Raw genomic sequence first — 22,376 nt, forward strand, 5'->3', positions numbered from 1 at the left:
ATTAAAGATTAACGTGAATAATTGTAGAAACTACTGGTTTAGATTATTACAAGCTATTAAAAATTAATAGCTTTCTTTTTAAATATTCTTACCCGGAATTCACAGTTAGCACGAATTGGCGGCGAAAATCCGCGCTAAATGTGATTGCAGGGTTACGATTATTTTAATATATAATAATAAAGTGACCAGCAATAGATCCTCTTTTTTGAGTATAGATTTTGAAATATTTTGCAATAATAGCCAGACATTTAAAGGGTGTCTTCAAAAATGAATCTTTGCCAAAAAAACGAATATCTGTCAAATATGACACCTATGGAATATTATTATATCATCCTATTTTATATTAGACACGGTATGTTCGCTTAGATCATCATTTTAACAATTAAAATGCAACAATATCCAATTATAATACCTAAGTATTGATTTCTATAATAAATTATAGAAATATATTTACCTTTATAGGACACACACTAACATAAAATATGAGGTTATGAAATTTAACATACCGCTTAAAAATGAATTTATTCCCAATTTACCAGTAAATTTTCATTATATATAAATTTTGCACTTGTTATAAGCTATTATTTTATATTTGTATAGAATTACATATTCTAATTATTTTATTAAAATCTAAAATAATATTCACTATATTATGCTTATGTTTACATTTTATTTGATATTAAATTTAAAATAATTTATCTTAAATAATATGATATATGGTATTGGTTCATAATTAAAATTATATCTAAAATGATGAATGTTGTAGGCTCAGTGACATATAATATTATGTCATTTAATAAGCTCATAGTTTTAATTTGCAAGTAAAAGTTTTTTAAAAAAAATATAGGCTTATCCTACTAGACTTCTTAGTTTATAAGATAGATGGACTGGCTGGTTAATGGCTTCATGAAATATCTTTTATATGGTCCCCAAGCATTTGGGACTTCACCCCAAGCCCCATTTGGTAGCCTATGGCTTCTTCTGAGTATGATATAATGTTCATAGATTGCTCCATTTAGAGTTCATTATAAATATATGTTACTATTCATATAGTCATTAATTTACATATAGAAATATAACTACTATAGATTTAGGTATATCATTTTTACATTTCATTTATTTAAATCAGTTATATGATACAAAATAAATGGCTGGTTCTGAATATTTTTAAAATAGTAGTTCTAATCTATATTTTGGATAATAGGTCCTGGCTCTTTAATTGGGCCCAGTTATAATTTAATCAATAGGCTTTGATATAAAAATCAACTAATATGTTTCAATATAAATGATCAATTAAAATGTTTATAATATATCATATAATAATAATAAAAAGATAACTAAAACTATAAGGGTCATGAACTATAACAATAATAAAAAACACAGTAAAATTTATATTATTTAGAAAATTAAAATTCAAATATACATTCAACAATTCTATAAAATATAAACATGCAAGAGTTCTAGGTTCAAATTATAATATACCATGCATTTATTTATTGTATTTTCTTTCTATTATTAATAAATAAAAGTATTTACTCATTTTTTTAGAGATCTGGAAAGCTCAAAATATAACTAGTTAAATAATTAATATAGATAAATTTATATTAAGTTGACTTTATTCATTAAAATAAATTTTTGAATATAGTTATATTTAGTAAAATATAGGGTTTATACTTTCACTAGGCCCTAATTAACCTCTAGATTTTTAAAGGTTATGTGACCAGTCCATTATAAATATTTTTGAAGAAAAAAATCATTTATTTAATTTCTTTTCTGAAATAGGTAATCGGCCCATAAATCTTGCAACATGGCTTGTTGACTGGGCTATGCTAAATCTCTAATTTAAAATAAAGCATAAATACTTTATTATGATAAGAAAGAAATCACCTAATAAAAGAACCTATGCCATATGTTTTAGAGTTTTTTTTTACATCTCTATATTTAGGTATAAACATTATTCCCCCAAAAATTTTAAAAATATTGTGATTTGACCGTCTCAATGACTAATTGCTGGCGTTATCCATGGAAAAATCTTCATTTTTATTTTATACAACTATATTTAGGTGTTTTAATATTAATAGTTTTGATAAAATTTTATTATGTAATGATATAACGTTAGTCCACTTGTTAAACAACGATCAAAATTTATTAAAATGCAATAAGACCCAATTATTTTTAATATATATTAACGGAATCACTTGGTCAAGTCCGATCTACTTTATCCTCCCAAGGACGGAACCACCTAGTTGGCTTTAGAGAAAACATGATCCATGCTGGATTCGAACCCAGAACTATCTGATTATGATATACAAACTGAACTGACAAGGCCACAGACGCTACTCAAAAACATTAAATTTTTTTGTAGATAAGGATAAAACTACAATGCTATCTATAATAATAAAACAAAAAATCAATCATGGTCAACTTTACACATCATAACCCAATTTAATATAAATGAATGAGTGCAGCAAAAAGCGACAAATGCCTACCTTATAGAGGTCTTAGCAAGTGGACAATTAATATAAATCTGCTCACTTATCAAGGTAGACAGTTGCCCAATTTTATCAAATCAATTCAGCGAAACTGTAATGTCGTTTATCGCTAAGGGATTTTATAGGGAAGGTATCCTAAACCAATTCCGCGATTTTTTTTCCGCGAAATTTATAGAAGACAATATTGATCGCTAATTTATTTCAGCTAAAACTTAACCGCGAATACTTTAAAAGAATACATTTTAGCGAAACTTTACGCGAACCCATTATAGCAAAACTTTTATCACCAACCATATATAGCGAATTTTCTACCGCGTATGTATTTGTGCAAAATCATTATCGCGAGCGTATGACCACGAAACAATCAATTTATTGCGAATGCTTATATTTAGGGGTGTATCGATATTTTATATCGGATCGGACCGATATTTCACCCATTTTAAAATATCGGTTATCGGCAAATATTATAAAATTTACCTATCCGATCCGATAAAAATGGCGTTTTTAACAAAAATAATATATTATAAAATTTAAAAACCCATTTATTTTTATAAATAAAATCGAAATCCATTTTTATGTTTAATTTTTTTAATAGTAATAATTAGTTAAAACATTCTGCCATATTATTATTTTTTTCGCATTCTGTTTATAAAAGTGTGCAATAATCTTTTCAGAATCTGTTTTTAGTGATGCTAGTGATATTGACAATCCCCATCACCGCAGACTGCTCTCTAATAAATTGGAAATTTTGGTATTTCTAAAAAGAAATCTCCGATATATTAATTTTAAATATTAATTTAAATATTTATTTCAAATTTCATATATATTTGTTTATTACTAATTATGTAAATAGATTAATGGTATTACTTATTATATAAATAAGTGATTTATCAATAAAAATATTTTATATACTTTTAGAATTGCAATTGAATTGAATTAAACTATAACTGATCATTATAATATATTAAATGACATAAGTTATGGTATAGTTAAATTATAGATGTTATACTAATAAAAAGTATATTAAAAATTAAAACCATTGGTATCTTTACAGAATACAAGATCAGATATGATATCGGATCGGTAATCGGCCGATATCAATTTAATATCGGGAATATCGCATCGGCCTCCAACAAGTGGTTTCGGTACACCCTTACATATATTTATAGGAAAATAACATTGATATTAATATACTCACAAAAGTTCCTTTAATCATAAACGCGAAATTTTTATGGATCTTTAGTTACCTATCTATTAAGTAAGCATCTGATATGATAAAAAATAAATTAACAAATATCTTTCTGGGCTCTTCTCATGCATGGATGTAAGTACGGAGAGGATATTTGGTTCAGTTTTTACTCCAATAAATTTACCCCCCCCCCCTCCAATATCAATTTTTAAAATGTGCTTTATGCCATTGAGTGTCAATTTGAGCAAATAATTTGAAATGCTTAGAAATTTTTCCAATCAAGATATAAAAATTATTGAAAGCTAAGGATTTTTGCTGATTTCTTAGATTATTTTTAAAAATTATAGAAAATTTTGCTAAGTAATTTTTTAAAATTTTCTTAGAATTTTTAAATTAAATCTTCCTTATTATTAAGACATAGAGTAATGATTAATTTGAAAACTCAAATAATCATGCTTATGCACTTTAAAAATAAAAGAAATATAAATTTCTGAGTGATATATTATATTTTCTAAGAAATTTTGGGAAATTAAAATGTTTCCTTATCAAAATCATCTTTTGGAAATTCAGTAAAAATTACTTTAAGTTGTTTTAATTCTGACTAATAGAAGAAAAATATATGCTCTAGCACTAACTTAAATGTACTGTAATTAAGAATTACATATTGGTTTAAGTTTCAGAATTAGTGGTTGTCAAAATTTGGCAAACTTCATATAACTTAATATTATATTTAGATTTATATCAAATTTTTGAACTAATATTTTCGATGTTTTAATGGTTTGTACGGGTTTCTCTATAAAAAAATCGCTATATTTTTTTATTGATATTTCTTCGCAGAATAATATTCGCCAATTCGCGATAAAAGTCTCTAAAAAATCCATTCGCGATAAAAGTTCCGCGAAAAAGTATTGCGTGATAAAAGTTTCGCTGAATTGACATGGAACCCAATTTATCAAGCCATTTTTTAATACTAGTTAACAGGAATTTGACGGGACTCAAAATTTTGGTCAAATTAGGGAGTTGCCAAAATTATTGAGAGTCCAAATTATACAGGTTTCTGTATATATAAAAAAAATTAATTTAAAATTGATTAAGATTATAAATTAATTTGAAAATTTTTTTTTGCTTATTTTTTGTTTTTAGAATATATATTTATTATATTTAATTCTACTCTCAAAAAAATTACTGCTTTTAAAAAAATATCGTTTTGCTCGCCACAATTAATTAATTTCGAAATAAAATTTATAAAATGGTAGGGAAAAATTTACAGGCAAAATGAATACGCCGAGGCTGCAGGCGATAAAAAATCACAACCCCGCCCAGAAGAGAACAATGCGGATGGTGGGGAAGAACCAAAATTCGGTGCCGGAAGCTCTTATTCACATTTTATGAGAGGCGATAAGAAACATAAATTTGAAAAGCGAGCTACCACAAAATCAGACGATAAGACTTGGATGATGAATCTTGGGACTGGAAAAAGTTTGAGAAGGTATAAAATATCATCGTTTGTCTTTCTTTTTTTCAAAAAAATATACATTGTGGCAAAAAATGCCGTATTACAAAATATCTGGATAATTTCAAAAAATAATTTAGCTGTCGTGAAGGAAATTTTTTTACCTTAATGAGATTTTCTAAATTTTAAAAAAGAAATATTAAATAAGTAATAAACTAAGCATTTCATATTCCTAACAGTTATATAATTAATCTCATGATAAAGGTTATTCTTAATTTTGTAATATTTTTTCTTCAAATTTCAAAAAAAGTTATAAAGGCACCAAGGAAGGTAACATGGGAGAAAACTCGTCTTATTACGTATTCATGCAATCTGCTGATGGTTCCGCCTTCGAGGCTTACCCCATATCTACTTGGTATTCCTTCACACCAGTACCAAAACATAAAACACTAGATTATGATGAAGCGGAAAACGAATTTCTACGGTTTTTTAAAAAAATTTATGTAACTAGATAATTTATAATGATGATATTTTGGGATAGGGCATTATTTACCCTGACCTGCAAAATCGAAATTTTTAGCCCCTAGCCTGCCTGAGGTCGTGGCATATTTTTAGATCGATGCCCAGTCAGTGGCCAGACCCGGGGCTCAAATTTTTAAAATTTACAGGTAAGACCTCAGACTCAAAATATTGATTTTATTCTCTATTTGATGTTATGCATTAAATTTAATACAATAACTTTGATAATTTAACGAGTTTAATCTCTTTTATTCTATTTATTACAAAATTTGATATGAAAATGAATAGTAATTATTTCCCACGAATCTTTTTAAAACTTTCTTATTTCTTGAATTAATTTTATAATTGTGATAATCAATCATACAAAAAAAAGGAAAATAAGTAGGAAATATAATATTAATATTCGAGACACCAGCCGAGCCTATAAATTAACAATGTACCTTTACGACACTGGGCTGGATTGGACCGATGGGTAGGTATCATACTTTAAAAATCTGCCCCAAAACCTATATGCAGTCATGATCATATTAGCATTTTAACCTAATTTAGCAATTTCAGTTACCGTCTCTTTAATAATTGAACAAATGAGCTACTAATTCGCTTAAAAAAATTTAGTTTTAAAAACACTAAAATATGGCATCGAAATATAGAATAAGATATGAAACGAAAATCTTCCTTTATAGTATTCCCGCTTATTATCCGCTTTTTTAAACTTACATTATCTCCTAAATATATGATAAAAGGAGGGATAAGGTTCTCAACTATTTTTCAATCATGATTCAAAAACGGTTGATGACATCGCAAGGCAAGCAGGATTTGATTAACGAGGAAGAAGAACTTAAAAATTCAGGCTTAAAGAATAATAAAAGGATCGCAGTCGACAAGGATCTTCTTACCATCCGGGACGTGGATCTAACAGAATTCGAGGCGGATGATAGAGAACATGATGGATCCGAATTAGATGGTTATTTTTTATAATCTATGGTTGGTGGTATTTTACTTTCATCTATTTTAACATCATGCTATTTTGGTAAACTTAATATGATAAAAACTATATTATTAATATATAAAAAAGACTATTTATATTTATTATGGGGTTCGAAGGTGGAGGAAACTCCTAAGTTGAAGTTTTTTTTTAGTTTTACCCACGAATTGTGGAGTTAGCTAAAATGATCTTGCGAATAAATATCACCCCCTCAATAATTTTTATTTTTGAGCGTTTATGTTATAATTTGAAGTGCTTTGAACATATGTAAAGAAAACTATACCGGATGGGCTCACTAAATAAAAATTGGACAGTAATAATATATTTTTAAAGAATTAAAATATTGTTCTATTTAGAAATAAGTAATAAATACAGTGTATAATATATATCTTAATAATAAAGATAATTGCTATTCTCTAAAATTCATAATTGTGTTAATATATAAAAGTGTGCCATACCCAGTATAAGTCATAGATAGGAGGGGGGGCATGGAAAATATGATTAGATAAACTTTTATGTTTTCATAATACTTTCATTTTGATATCTAGATGATAATTTGTTTTTATTTCTTTTTTTATAAAACCCTCTCCTTAAATTTATATTTTTATAAAATCAGCTCAAAATTATTTCCCTCTATTAAAAAAAGTGGATGAGAATATTCTAATAACTAAAGTGCTCCAATAAAAGTCAATTTGATTTAAATCACTTAAATTACCCTGATTTTTTTTAAAAAAATTAGTGATTTAAATCAATATTTTTAATAAAATTCTATTTGCTAAGTTTGATGAAAATACTTAATATTAGGAAATACAAAGGCTTAGATCACTAATAATTTTTATATGAAAAATATTAAATTGTACTAGTAATCATTACTTATTAGATAAAAAAAAATACTTGATTTATTTTGTATTTTCCTGTTTCAATTTTTGACATTAATTAATCACAATCTGGTGAGAAATTATTTAATATTCTAATTATTTTTATTAGTTTGTTAAATTTAGGGCTATGAACTCTTCTAAAAAAGGTTCTGGTTCAGGGTTTGCAGTATAGAAAAATAAAGACTTTTATTAGTAAAACAGAAACATCAACTTTATTAAAATTTATTTTACTATATTAGCATTACGATAAAATAAATACAATACAATTTAAAAATAATATTCTATTTATTTTTTAAAATTTCATAATAGAATTATCTTGATATCTTCCAAAATCTAGATGTTAAAATTAAAAGATCGATTTTTTATGCCTATCTTTGACGGTGCATTGCAATTTCATGGACTCGATATGTGTATTTGAATTTAATTGTTTAAAATAAGACTAGTTTTCCTAAAATATTTCTAAGTTTTTGGAATTATGATGAAAATACTTTACTGATGCTGTTGATTGTTCTACTATGAATTAAATGGTCCGGCTAACCATCCGTTATTTTTTATTATTATTTCATCAGAAAACATAATTTTATTAAAAGGATGAGATATAGCTTGGAATTTTACCATGATTTAAAGTATTAAAATAATGTTGATTTTCTGGGTGATGTGTTATAAAAATAACCATATAATAATAATTAAATAATAAACTAATCTAATTTAGATATAATCAAACTTTTTTTATTTTGTCAAATAACCAAACTTAAAAAATTATTAGATTGCTTATTTGATTGGTGTAATATCCTTTATTAACATTTGATTTATCCTCAGGAAAAAGGTTAATTAAACCATTTATCAATATATAATTTAAAAACTACTATCAGAAAAAGAGAGGAGAGGGAGAGTTTTAAATATGTTAATTTTTAGGGCATACTAAACGTGCCACAAACCTAATATCACATCACGATTATTTTAAATTAAGGGTATTAACGAATATTTTAATTTGGCTAATGCATCAGGGAATCCAATTGAGAAATAACGGTATTTGTTTTTGAAAATGAATGATTTTTTCCGAATCATTGTTATCTACTAGGTAAAATTTTTTAAACAGCTTACACATATCATCGAATTTTTGATTGACAGACGGCATTATTTGACATAGTATCAAATTAGGCAATTACTTATCAATGTATATTTTTTCAATAATTTCCTGAACTGTTCTCCTGAAACATTAACTTTTTTACTTAAAAAGAAATATTATACTAAGGTACAAAAAATTATGATGTATATTTTCTAATTTAAATTGTAACTCCTCTAATTGAAATATCTGGTTTAAATATCGCGATTTGACCGATACACGATTTGAAACCGAAATACTGTCTTGTTGGCGTTATACATAAAAAATTCTTCATTTTTGGTTTATACGTGAACAATAACGTGTTAAGCATTATCCTAATTAATTTTTTGAAAATATTATGATTTGACCGAATGCCGAGTCTAAAACCGACCACTTACTAAATATTCGATCGACCAAATTTGGTGTTAATATTATTTGGAAAATAATCATTTTTGGTTTAAATATCTATATATACGTGTAAATCATTATTCCAAAAAATATTTTAAAAATATCGCGATTTGACCGATACACGATTTGAAACCGAAATACTGTCTTGCTGGCGTTATACATAGAAAATTCTTCATTTTTGGTTTATACGTGAACAATAACGTGTTAAGCATTATCCTAATTAATTTTTTGAAAATATTAAGATTTGACCGAATGGCGAGCTCAAAACCGAACACTTACTAAATATTCGATCTACCAAATTTGGTAGTAATATTATTTGGAAAATGTTCATATTTGGTTTATATATCTGTATATACGTGTAAATCATTATCCTAAAAAATATTTTAAAAATATCGTGATTTGACCGATAACCGATTTGAAACCGAAATACTGTCTTGCTGGCGTTATACATAGAAAATTCTTCATTTTTGGTTTATACGTGAACAATAACGTGTTAAGCATTATCCTAATTAATATTTTGAAAATATTATGATTTGACCGAATGGCGAGCTCAAAACCGACCACTTACTAAATATTCGATCTACCAAATTTGGAAGTAATATTATTTGGAAAATGTTCATTTTTGTTTAATTTGAAACCGAAATACTGCGTTGCTGGCACTCTCCATGTAGAATTCTTCATTTTTGGTTTATAAGTTAACAATAAGGTGTTAAACATTATCCTAAATTATTTTTATTTATACCTATAAAATCAAATTTAAATTATATATTCTCTTCCCCAATAAATGATATAAGCAGTAATTATGATAATAAATCTTATAAGGAATCGCATGAATCTACACCTATAAAATCAAATTTGAATAATATAAAATTTTCCCCAATTAATGATAATAAATATACTAATAATCAAAAATTCACTAATTTTTCAATAAAAAACATTTTATCATCAAATTCACAAAATAAAATTTTTTACCATGCGATAGTAGTGATATCATCTTAAAAAAATCATTTATCGAGACTACACAGGTAATACAGCTTTTACTAGATCCTAAAAATATTTTAAATTCTATACCAATAGGTATCAAATATAATAAATATTATATAATTAATAATTCTAATAATATAAAAAATATTGGATATCGCAATGCATATGTTGATGATTGTGGTGCTTGGAGTAGTGTCAATCCAGTTTAAAAAAATATATTTATTTCTTAGATAAAAATAGTATATTAGGCCCATATGTTTTTAATAATAATTGCCTTTGCAAGTATACTAGGAGGAATAATAAACCTATATATGACATAATAATTAAATCACCAGATAAAAGTTACATGTTTATATATAATATATATTATACTTATTAAAGGGATGAAAACTATAAAAGAAAAATTAGTATTTTAAATAAATTTGATAATACCTCTAAACTTAATTTAAAAAACGTGTATTTAGTTGAATATCTAGGTTTTTATCCAGTAAATGTTATAAATGAAGATAAATATGAAAAAGAGTATATACGTACCCATCCAACTATTTTAAGGGAAATTGAGAAAAGTATTAACACTGAAAAAATTCCTAAATTATATAAAAATTTAATTATAAATAATGATTTTAAAACGAGTCCTCATAATATTAAGCAGCTCCGAAATATAAAATATAATATCAATCAAAAAAATAAAATAGTTTGTTCAAATAATTTTTCTGATAATATATTAAATATAATTTCTAATATTGAAAAGCACCCTTTTGTACAAAGTGTAATACATAAAAAAAATAAAATTACTTCTATTATTCTTTATACACCCTTAATGATAAAAAATATAAAATATATGTGTGCAGAAAATAATCCATCAATCCTTGGTTTCGATCGTACATTTAATCTCAGTGATTTATATGTTACGGCTTCAGTTTTTAAGCATAAGTCTATCAAACTTGGGTCTACTAATGACTATCCAATTTTTCTCGGCCCAGTTTATTTGCATGGGAATGTAGATTATCAAACTTATAATAATTTCTTTTCAGATTTAGAGGGAATTTTTTAAAAAAATCTAATTAATAAAAACAATATAATTTTTGGAACAGATGATGAAAAAGCTCTATATACCTCCATAAAACATAATTTTCCGAATTCTGTGCAATTATTATGCACAAGACAAAAGAAAATATTAAAAATTATTTGAGAGATAAAGAGGGAATTCCCGAAGTAATAAGAAATAAAATAATATTTTTAATTTTTGGTAACAATGGCTTGATATTTTCCAATTCTGATGAGATTTTTTTTGATAAACTTAATAATTTACGAAAATTTTGCGAAAATAATCACTACTATTTTTTTATAGAATATATTAACATTTATTTAGAAAAGAATTTGTACAATCATGTGTTTATTCCAATAATAAATAAAATTATAAGTGATTTATGGACTAACAACAATTGTGAGTCCATGAATCATGTATTTAAAAGTTATACAAATTGGCAATCAAGTAATTTAATTAATTTATTGATATAATATATAATAAAGTACAAATACAAGAAAAAGATCTCGAAAGAGCTTTGATAGGAAAAGGAGAATATTATTTGGCTGAGGGTTATAAGTCATTTCAGATAGTATCAATTTGGGAGAAATTTAGTAAGGAAGATAAAAAAAAAGAGGTAGAAAATTTAATAAAAGGAAGTAAAAAACGGGAAAGTGAAAATGTCATGTCATCATGCAGGGAATTAATACTTTTAAAGCCTAAAAATTCTAAAAAACCATGTCAAAAAATTAGAATAAAAAAAAATAGAACAGTATCAATAAAAAAAATTAAAATTGGAAAATAATAAGGCCCTAAACGTCGTACTCTTTTTCATATATATCAAATCAATTTTTTAATTTTACAATAGATTTTTGTATCGAAACAATGCTTCATCCTAATCATAGTTTAAAAAAAAAATTTATTCACATCGCATGCAAATATTAATTATTTTTTTAATTTTTATTCATATCGTCACAAATACCAAATTTTTTAAATATTAATTTTTTGTAACTTTTATTCATTCATATCGTCACAAATACCAAATTTTTTTAAATTTTTTTTATTGACATCGCATACAAATATTAATTATTTTAATTTTTATTCATATCATCACAAATACCAAATTTTTTAAATATATTTTTGTAACTTATATTCATTCATATCGTCACAAATACCAAATTTTTTTAAATTTTTTTTATTGACATCGCATACAAATATTAATTTTTATTCATATCATCACAAATACCAAATTTTTTTAAAATATTTTTTTTTACATAGCATAATTTAATTGATTATTCATAATTTCTATTTTGTTAAATATTTTTTAAAATATATGAGGAAATGATGATATATATAGATGAAAATACTAGGGATATCTGATCCTCGTTTAATTATATTTATTTTTCGCTTTTGTTTTTGGTATAATTATTGTATCAAATGTCTTTTATCGACATTAATTTAATAAAATTATATTTTATTTTTTGGATTAATATAATATTATATAATAGATAAAAAATAAAATATTTATTAAGATAAAGAATTTTCTATGGATAACGCCAGCAAAGCAGTATTTCGGTTTCAAATCGGTTATCGGTCAAATCACGATATTTTTAAAATATTTATTGGGATAATGATTTGCACGTATTTATAGATAAATTAACCAAAAATGAACATTTTCCAAATAATATTACTACCAAATTTGGTAGATCGAATATTTAGTAAGTGGTCGGTTTTAGGCTCGGCATTCGGTCAAATCATAATATTTTCAAAAAATTAATTAGGATAATGCTTAACACATTTTCACGTATAAACCAAAAATGAAGAGATTTTCTATGTATAACGCCAGCAAGACAGTATTTCGGTTTCAAATCGGTTATCGGTCAAATTGCGATATTTTAAAAATATTTTTTGGGTTTATGATTTGCACGTATTTATAGATAAATAAACCAAAAATGATTATTTTCCAAATAATATTAACACCAAATTTGGTCGATCGAATATTTAGTAAGTGGTCGGTTTTAGGCTCGGCATTCGGTCAAATCATAATATTTTCAAAAAATTAATTAGGATAATGCTTAACACGTTATTGTTCACGTATAAACCAAAAATTAAGAATTTTCTATGTATAACGCCAGCAAGACAGTATTTCGGTTTCAAATCGTGTATCGGTCAAATCGCGATATTTTTAAAATATTTTTTGGGATAATGATTTGCACGTATTTATAGATAAATTAACAAAAAATGAACCATTTCCAAATAATAATACTACCAAATTTGGTAGATCGAATATTTAGTAAGTGGTCGGTTTTAGGCTCGGCATTCGGTCAAATCATAATATTTTCAAAAATTAATTAGGATAATGCTTAACACGTTATTATTCACGTATAAACCAAAAATGAAGAATTTTCTATGTATAACGCCAGCAAGACAGTATTTCGGTTTCAAATCGGTTATCTGTCAAATCACGATATTTTTAAAATATTTTTTGGGATAATGATTTGCACGTATTTATAGATAAATTAACGAAAAATGAACATTTTTCAAATAATATTACTACCAAATTTGGTAGATCGAATATTTAGTAAGTGGTCGGGTTTGAGCTCACCATTCGGTCAAATCATAATATTTTCAAAATATTAATTAGGATAATGCTTAACACGTTATTGTTCACGTATAAACCAAAAATAAAGAATTTTCCATGTATAACGCCAGCAAGACAGTATTTAGTCATTGGGCCAGTTTCAAATCGGTTTTCTGTCAAATCACGATATTTTTAAAATATTTTTTGGGATAATGATTTGCACGTATTTATAGATAAATTAACCAAAAATGATTATTTTCCAAATAATATTAACACGAAATTTGGTTGATCGAATATTTAGTAATTGGTCGGTTTTAAGCTCGGCATTATGTCAAATCATAATATTTTCAAAATATTTTTTAGGATAATGTTTAACACCTAAATATAAACGTATAAACCAAAAATGAAGAGATTTTCTATGTATAACACCAGCAAGACAGTATTTCGGTTTCAAATCGGTTATCGGTCAAATCGCGATATTTTTAAAATATTTTTTGGGATAATGATTTGCACGTATTTATAGATAAATTAACCAAAAATGAACATTTTCCAAATAATATACTACCAAATTTGGTAGATCGAATATTTAGTAAGTGGTCGGTTTTGAGTTCGCCATTCGGTCAAATCATAATATTTTCAAAAAATTAATTAGGATAATGCTTAAAACGTTATTGTTCACGTATAAACCAAAAATAAAGAATTTTCCATGTATAACGCCAGCAAGACAGTATTTAGTCATTGGGCCGGTTTCAAATCGGTTTTCTGTCAAATCACGATATTTTTAAAATATTTTTCGGGATAATGATTTGCACTTATTTTTAGATAAATAAACCAAAAATGATTATTTTCCAAATAATATTAACACCAAATTTGGTCCTATCGAATATTTAGTAATTGGTCGGTTTTAAGCCCGGCATTCGGTCAAATCATAATATTTTCAAAATATTTTTTAGGATAATGTTTAACACCTAAATATACACGTATAAACCAAAAATGAAGACATTTTGATCAATAACGCCAGCAATATGTTCCTTACAAACTTTCTACTATTTTTCGCTTCTAAACCTACTCATTAATTAAATCTCAAAGAAACCTCTATTTTTTAAATTTTTTTTAGGTTTTTCACATGTATTTACACCCAAATACAAAAAAAGCACTATCCAATATTTATTCTGGTTTCCTAAGAATATATTTTCATATTTATGTATTTAACGTTCTCTTATGGATATAAATTTGTTAAATTTTGTAATTGAAAAATAAAATATAGGTTGTAATAAGCTAGTAAATATATTTTTTTTCCAATAATATTAAGTAAATATCAATTTTTTAATTAATTAAAAATTGATTTATGTAAAATAAAAAAAATGTTTTTGAAAAATTTTTTATTTAAAGATATTATATCATCAAATTATGATTGATTATGATTAATTGCTTTTTAGCAAGACAGTATTTAGTCATACCCTATAAAACATCAGAATCATAAGGTTAAAAAATATTTTGAATCGGAAAAAAAAGAAACCTTAATGTATATAGTCGTAATTGATTCTTAAAAGCAATTTAAAATCGATATTTTAGATGCAGCCTAAGCTGCCGTTATAGTTTTTATTTGGCTTTAGCTAATTTCTATTTATTAATTGGTAAACCTGATAAATCAGTAAGTACTAATCAGAAATTATATATTGGCGGACCTAGATATATAATTTTTGTTCTAGCATGATACCAATATTGGTAATTTTTTCTTTTGCCAATAATGCGTTTTCCTTTAAATTATCTACCAAGCGGGTTGAAGCACTAAAATATAATAAATACCCAGTATTTATTGATATAATTGTCAATGTTAAGTTAATGCTTCCAAAAGTTTTATAATTCGCTTATTAAAACTTTCATTCTCCATTTTAACTTGATGCCGATTATTGAAATTTTTTTCTAAATTTACTAATAATTTTTTCTCCCTTAAAATCGTCTACCAAACAGGTTAAAGCAATAAAATTTACTAGTTACGTTATGGTTTGATATAAGTTTCAGAATGAGTGTCCCAAAAGCTTGGCTCATTTCACGTTTGGAACTTAATATCTTAATAACTTGATTTCTTTTTTGGTTTGCGGTGATTTGGGAATTAAGCACCAAATATTAGTGTAATTTAGTTTTATATTTTCAATTCTCGGACGCCAATTTTGACAATTTTTTTTTATTTTGCTGATAGCCTCTTTCTTTATATGTTTATCAAACGGACCTAAATAGTATATATTTAAGCACCAAACATTGATAAAATTTGCAGAATAAATGCCTTCAGTCACATTTAATCCTTGGCCCATATATTGTTGTTAATAATTTGTTCCTTTATACTGGTCTAATACTGGTTAAAAGCACTCATATGCACTAATAAAACACTAAAAATTTGCATATATTTTAGAATTAGTGTAATTGTTGAACCAATTTAACGGAGATAATATAATGTGATATTATATATTTTAAAAAATCAAAATAAAAAAATTAATCATTAGTAAAATCAGAGGTAGGACCCAATCAAAGGCTCCGAAAATGAGGGCTGATGGGCGTATCCCCAAAAATATTTCATAACCCCCTGGATAAAGAATTTTTTTTTACACTAAACTACACAAAAATTACCATAAAATAGTAATAGCCAGTCATCATCCTTGATTGCATATTTATCAGATTTGTGTTGCAATAATGGTTCAATTATATTTTGAATATAATTATACGGTGAAATATGCATCCTCTTGAATTCATAGAATTTTATATCATTTATTATTTTAAATGTATTTAGATAACATTCTTTTTTATGTCTAATTAAATGTATTTAATATATTTGAGATCTTTCTTATGAATTATCATGGCTCTCATGAGTTATTATATCTTTTATTTTAATATCACTGTTCTCTATATACATTTTAATTTTGATAGTATATTGTTAAAATCAGAGACCTGCAGGGACCGGGCCTTATTTTAATTTTTTTAAATATACCCAGCCGGTCCTAAAATTTATTAAAAAACTAGGCAATATTTTTTAAAACCGAATATTTTAAATCGCCATTAATAATCTATAAAAAATAAAAATAATCAATTGTGTTTTGATATCTTTATTGTGTATTTTTTAATTGATACACATAAATAACTTTAATTTTTGTTCACCTGGATTAAATATTTTAGTTAAAGACTCATAAAATACAAAGAAATACACATATTGTAATTTATTTTCAAAGATTATTAATAAAATTATTAGATTGAAATTCAAAATAATATATCAAAATTCTAATGCCCAGGATGGCCCATTAAGGTTTTATGATATGTTCTGCTGCCTAGAATTTTCTCTAAAATAGGGAATAATTTTTTTTAATATTTATAAATTTAACTTAGTTAAGCAGATCTTATATAAAATAAGAGGAAATTGGCTCATTATTATTATTTCAAAGAATATTACAGAGATTTGCGAGGCTCAACCCAATTTTTTTATGTCTGAATTTTATGGCCCAAAATTTTTTATATACTAATTGCCCCACTTGTTTAATTTGTTGCCCGACCTGACCCGTTATAATTTTTTAAGGTTTACGGGCCGGGTTTTGCTGAACTTTGATTTCAGGTAAATAGTTAATAATTAAATTCATTTTTTTATAGTTCCATGATTATGTATCAAATTCATTTCAAAAAGTAAACATCAATTTTTTTTTCGCCAATCCATTGAACCCCAAACCTTCAAATTATCAACCCAACAAATCAATACAACTCGACTAGATGGCTATTAAAAAATTGTTTTAATTGCTATATAATATGACAAATGTGAATTGTGTTGTCACTCTACCTAATATACCATTACCATACCAGAGTGTCGTTCAAACACTTCTATATAATAAAAACACAATTCTGAATGTATTTTTTTAAATATTTATAAATTTAACTTAGTTAAGCAGATCTTAGAGGAAATTGGCTCATTATTATTATTTCAAAGAATATTAATCTTCAAAATCAGAGATTTGCGAGGCTCGACCCAATTTTTTTATGTCTGAATTTTATGGCTCAAAATTTTTTTATATACTAATTGCCCCACTTGTTTAATTTGTTGCCCGACCTGACCCGTTATAATTTTTTAAGGTTTACGGGCCGGGTTTTGCTGAACTTTGATTTCAGGTAAATAGTTAATAATTAAATTCATTTTTTTATAGTTCCATGATTATGTATCAAATTTATTTCAAAAAGTAAACATCAATTTTTTTTTCTCCAATCCATTGAACCCCAAACCTTCAAATTATCAACCCAACAAATCAATACAACTCGACTAGATGGCTATTAAAAAATTGTTTTAATTGCTATATAATATGACAAATGTGAATTGTGTTGTCACTCTACCTAATATACCATTACCATACCAGAGTGTCGTTCAAACACTTCTATATAATAAAAACACAATTCTGAATGTTTAAAGATAGCAATTAACTTTATTGCATTCACTATATTATTTCTAAATTGAACAACATTTTGTCTTTTAATTTTATTTACTGCTCATTTTTCACTATATTTAATACGAACATTAAGAACAGTTAGGATACACTCAAATAAATCTTCATTAAAAAAAAGACTAGTTAATATACTTAAACAAACCAAAAAAGTAGTTCATATTCTGAATAGATTGGTCGAAACATAAATTATTTTTAAAAATAAGACGAGCCAGGACACGGCCTTAGTATTTAGTAGTAAAAAATATTATAACTATTTTATAAAATTAAGATTCAGAAACAATTAAGGATGGTTCGAAAAGTAAACCCCGATCAAAGAAATTGCAACACAAAGGCATGAAAAAAAAGGAGGAAGAAGAAAAGGACGAAGAGCACGAACCCCTTGAGGAATCTGACGATGGTGACGTGGAAGGCCAAGAAATGGATTACATGTCATCTACTTCATCCGATTCCTCTTATTCGCCGACTGCCCCTAATAATGCCAACAAAAATATCGCGTAAATTAATGCTTTCATACTTTCATATGTTTTTAGAACGCATAAATGGTAGATTAAAACAATAGAGTTTGTCTGCTATTAATATCAAATATTTAAATTTTACGTTCTTCTAATATTGGAAGATTTGATTTTAAGCCTTCATTCTTATAGTATATCCAACATCATTAATGTTGCTTCCTTATTTTAATGCGAAAACAATAAGTATTTTGAGTAACTACCTGATACTTACCCTATTTTATTATCATCAATATTTTATATATTTTTTTACAATTTTTTATATTTCTTGAATGGATTTTCGCGAAATGTCATATTACCCTGAGTAAAAATGATATTAATACCCGTGTATGTAACCAAACTTTGATTTTACAATTAACTTAATCAACTCACTCCTCTAGTAAACACGATTCGCAAGTACGTAATAAAGATGACCCGAGTTTGACTGAGCCTATGGAAGAGTTGCAAGACTACGAGACCGAACTTATAGGAGTTGCTGATGAACTCGGCTTAAAAGAACTCCACTTCGATTCCGAAGATGATGATGAAGAAAAGGAGGGGATGGAAAATAATCTCGAAAAAGCTTTGTCTAAGAATGAAAATATCGAAAATGTGGGAAACACTGAACTTTTAAAAGTTGCGGAAGGCGTCGACATAATGGTTAAGTGTTTTCCAATATTTGTTTTAATATTTATTGTACATTTATTAGCTTTGGGCTCATAACATGGAAAGAATCGTTAAAATTAGCGAATTAATATCTCATTGCTAGAGGAGTATCATACATAAACTCCCCCTACCTTACAGATAACTTTTTATGGGCTCTTTCATATAATTCGAAGGGCCTTAATCTGCAAATATTTGTCATGCAGGGTTGGCAGGTATGTCTGATATGTCATTGGTTATTGCAGTCATATGTAATTAATTATAATGTCCAATAACGATATTTCATTTTTCTTAGTTAAAAGCAGGAATTCGAACCGAAGATCTAAACCTGTCTTAAAGATTATTATAAATAAAATTTATCGTCTTCTAGTTAATGATAATTCAATATATTTTTTTAAATATTAAATTTTATCAATTTTATATATAATTATAAAAAAAGCGAATTATAAAAATATACTTTAATGAGCTGAAAGTAAATGGAACAAAAAGCCCACAAAATATGAGTTCTTTTTCACCAAGTTATCTATTCACATAAACATACAGTGAGTGAGACGGAATGGCCTAAATTTCTATTTTTTGGTAATAACACCTTCAGCTATCTGACAAATCCTCAAGAATTACGTTAACTCGACAGATTAAAGATGCAGCCTACAACGTTTCTCCCCATCTTCAAGAGTTTAAGGGTCTCATGATTTTTTTAAAAATCTTCTAGTGAATAAAGACAAACTTATTTCAAAGAAAATCGACTATCTAAATATTAAAATATTTCTCAAATTGACTTCTACTTATGATTTACTAACTGACCCTGGTCTATATATAACTCCTTTCACATCTCTCTTCCACTTCAACACAAATCACTCAACAATCTTATTTGTTCTTCGGATTTAACTTCAGACGAAGTAAGGAAAACAATCCTATCTTTCCACCTTCAATCCGTTCATGGTCTTGATGGGATCAAACTCATATTCCTCCAGGATATAACCTACATTGATCAGCTCACAAACATCCATCCTTTCTTGAATCACAAGCTTTTGCCACCTAATCTTATTTGGGAATGTTCCCAGCTTGTCTCACCCATTCTCTTTGGAGCTAGATTTATTGCCTTACAGAAGCCTAACAAAGATATCAGACCAATAGCCATTGGTTCACCATTCCGCCTTTACATCCAGGATTAAGTATGAATTGTTCTTTAAAAAAAAGTACCCATTTATTTTCGTGAGCTAAATGTGATATATAATTATTTTGTTCTATGAATGAATTTATATAGCAATTATGTTCTTGAAATAATCCATCTAATATGATATCCTTAATATAAAAATATATTTAAACCTCGGTCAACTTGTTTTCGAAAAATAAGTTAAATATTGAATTGGGATTTTTTGGGGATAAAAGATAGGATTTAACAGTTTACTAATTTTTGTAAAGTCTTTCGAGAGCCGGTAATAATGATAGTGTTCTTGTTGAAACACTTCATAGAAGTTCTGACTACTCAATATTTTGAAAATCGCCAATTTTTCTTAAAACGGATACCCTACGTTTGTGGATCCAATGAATTCTGAACATTTCATAAAAACTATTTCCATGTCTATAGATAATAAAGCATGCCCCTTTCTTCCTGCATTGTTAATTGTATGACACAAGCAACTAAGGGGGATAATGTATTTATTCAAAATTAATTAATTCGGTCATTACACTTGGCCTTTTACCTAAATTCACACTCGCGTTATTGGCACAAATGGCTGTTACATTTGATAGTGAAAGATTAGAATTTTCAAGGTTCTGCACTAGCTCATGCAATATCCTTCGATTTCTCAGAGTGAGATGGATTTTTTTGTAAAAATTTACTTGAAAGGCCTCTTTCTTTATTTAAAAATAGCGCAGCATTATTGGGAATCTTTTAGTATTTTCATTATTTGATGCATCCACTAATAAAAAGGGATGATTTTCCTTCAAATCATATTAATTTCAGGACCTAGAATATTAACATTATTGAGACTATGTTCTTCCACATTTTATTTTTGCAACAGAGAAAATAGACAATGAATCTGTAGTGCAATCTGTAAATAAATAACTAATCAAATATTTTATCGTGTGATGGAATCGCTTCGGCTATTGCAGTAATATCTCACATAAATTATTTTAATGTATCGGATATTATTTGATGATTCCTTATTTTTTAAATTGGACATATTTTGCCATGTTGAATGTTCTTTTTACATCATGGACTCTTCTATGGCTGATATTAAATATTGTATTGCATATTATACAAATTGCATTTTAATTATTTTCTTTATTCTCTCTAATCCATAAATAAATGAAGTTCCAGGTATTTTTTATTACAATTTAAATTTTTCTTTGTTATTTAATGTTAAACATTTCTTTAAATTAATGGATAAAATTGAAAAAAAAAATGAAATATCTTAGGTTAAAATTTTATTTAACTAATCAATATTAAGATATATAAAATTGGAAAAAATTTTGAATAATATTTTTAAAAAATACAAGAATTGCTATAAACGTCTAAAATATACTTTTATATAAAATACTTTACTCACCTTCATATTAGCCTGCATTATCCTTCTTCAAGGATTTAGGTCTGCAATACTGGCAGCTATTCTTAAAGCTAATTATATAAGCTTCAATGGCAGTTTTCCCTCCATAGAACTTCGCTAGACTTACTTTTCCTTATTTATTCTTTACATTTTATGCAATATTTCATCATTAATTTTTTAAATCTTGGATTGTTTATTTTGTATATGAACTTTTTTAAACATTAATTTAAATATTTATAAATCAAAATTTTTCTTATTATAAAATTTTTTTAATGTTGAATTTTTTTTTAAATTTTAAAACGAATTATTATATAAATCATACTGTCAAAATACGTGTATTGAAAAAGAAAAGTTATTTATAATTTTAAAAATAAGCAGTTAATTTGAATAAAAAATTTGTTAAAATAATTGAAATGTTTAAATTGTAAAGGTAATTGGAAGTTTAAGTTGTAGTCAAATCAAATGACAATTATATGAAATTATCGATGATATGTAAATTTTAGTAGTATAAATAGTGAAATTGAAAATGTAATAATTCAGGAAAAAATAAAAGGGAAAGTTTTATAATTTTTACTTT

General features: G+C 26.1%; 1 protein-coding gene across 2 annotated transcripts in view; it reads left to right on the plus strand.

The window, feature by feature from the left end:
• The first annotated feature begins 291 nt into the window (after nt 1-291).
• LOC135923018 (general transcription factor IIF subunit 1-like) overlaps nt 292-22,376 on the plus strand; it is a 61,983-nt gene continuing 39,898 nt past the window's right edge. For both annotated transcript variants that reach the window (XM_065457606.1, XM_065457607.1), the window contains exons 1-7: nt 292-416; nt 463-538; nt 4,938-5,170; nt 5,445-5,618; nt 6,397-6,617; nt 18,365-18,590; nt 18,986-19,244. In XM_065457606.1, coding sequence (XP_065313678.1) covers nt 388-416; nt 463-538; nt 4,938-5,170; nt 5,445-5,618; nt 6,397-6,617; nt 18,365-18,590; nt 18,986-19,244 — 1,218 coding nt within the window. In that variant the 5' untranslated portion in view covers nt 292-387. The remainder of the gene's footprint in view (nt 417-462; nt 539-4,937; nt 5,171-5,444; nt 5,619-6,396; nt 6,618-18,364; nt 18,591-18,985; nt 19,245-22,376) is intronic.

Source organism: Gordionus sp. m RMFG-2023, chromosome 1 (assembly GCF_954871325.1).
Source record: "Gordionus sp. m RMFG-2023 chromosome 1, tfGorSpeb1-WG-v2, whole genome shotgun sequence".
Lineage (NCBI taxonomy): Eukaryota > Metazoa > Nematomorpha > Gordioida > Chordodea > Parachordodidae > Gordionus > Gordionus sp. m RMFG-2023.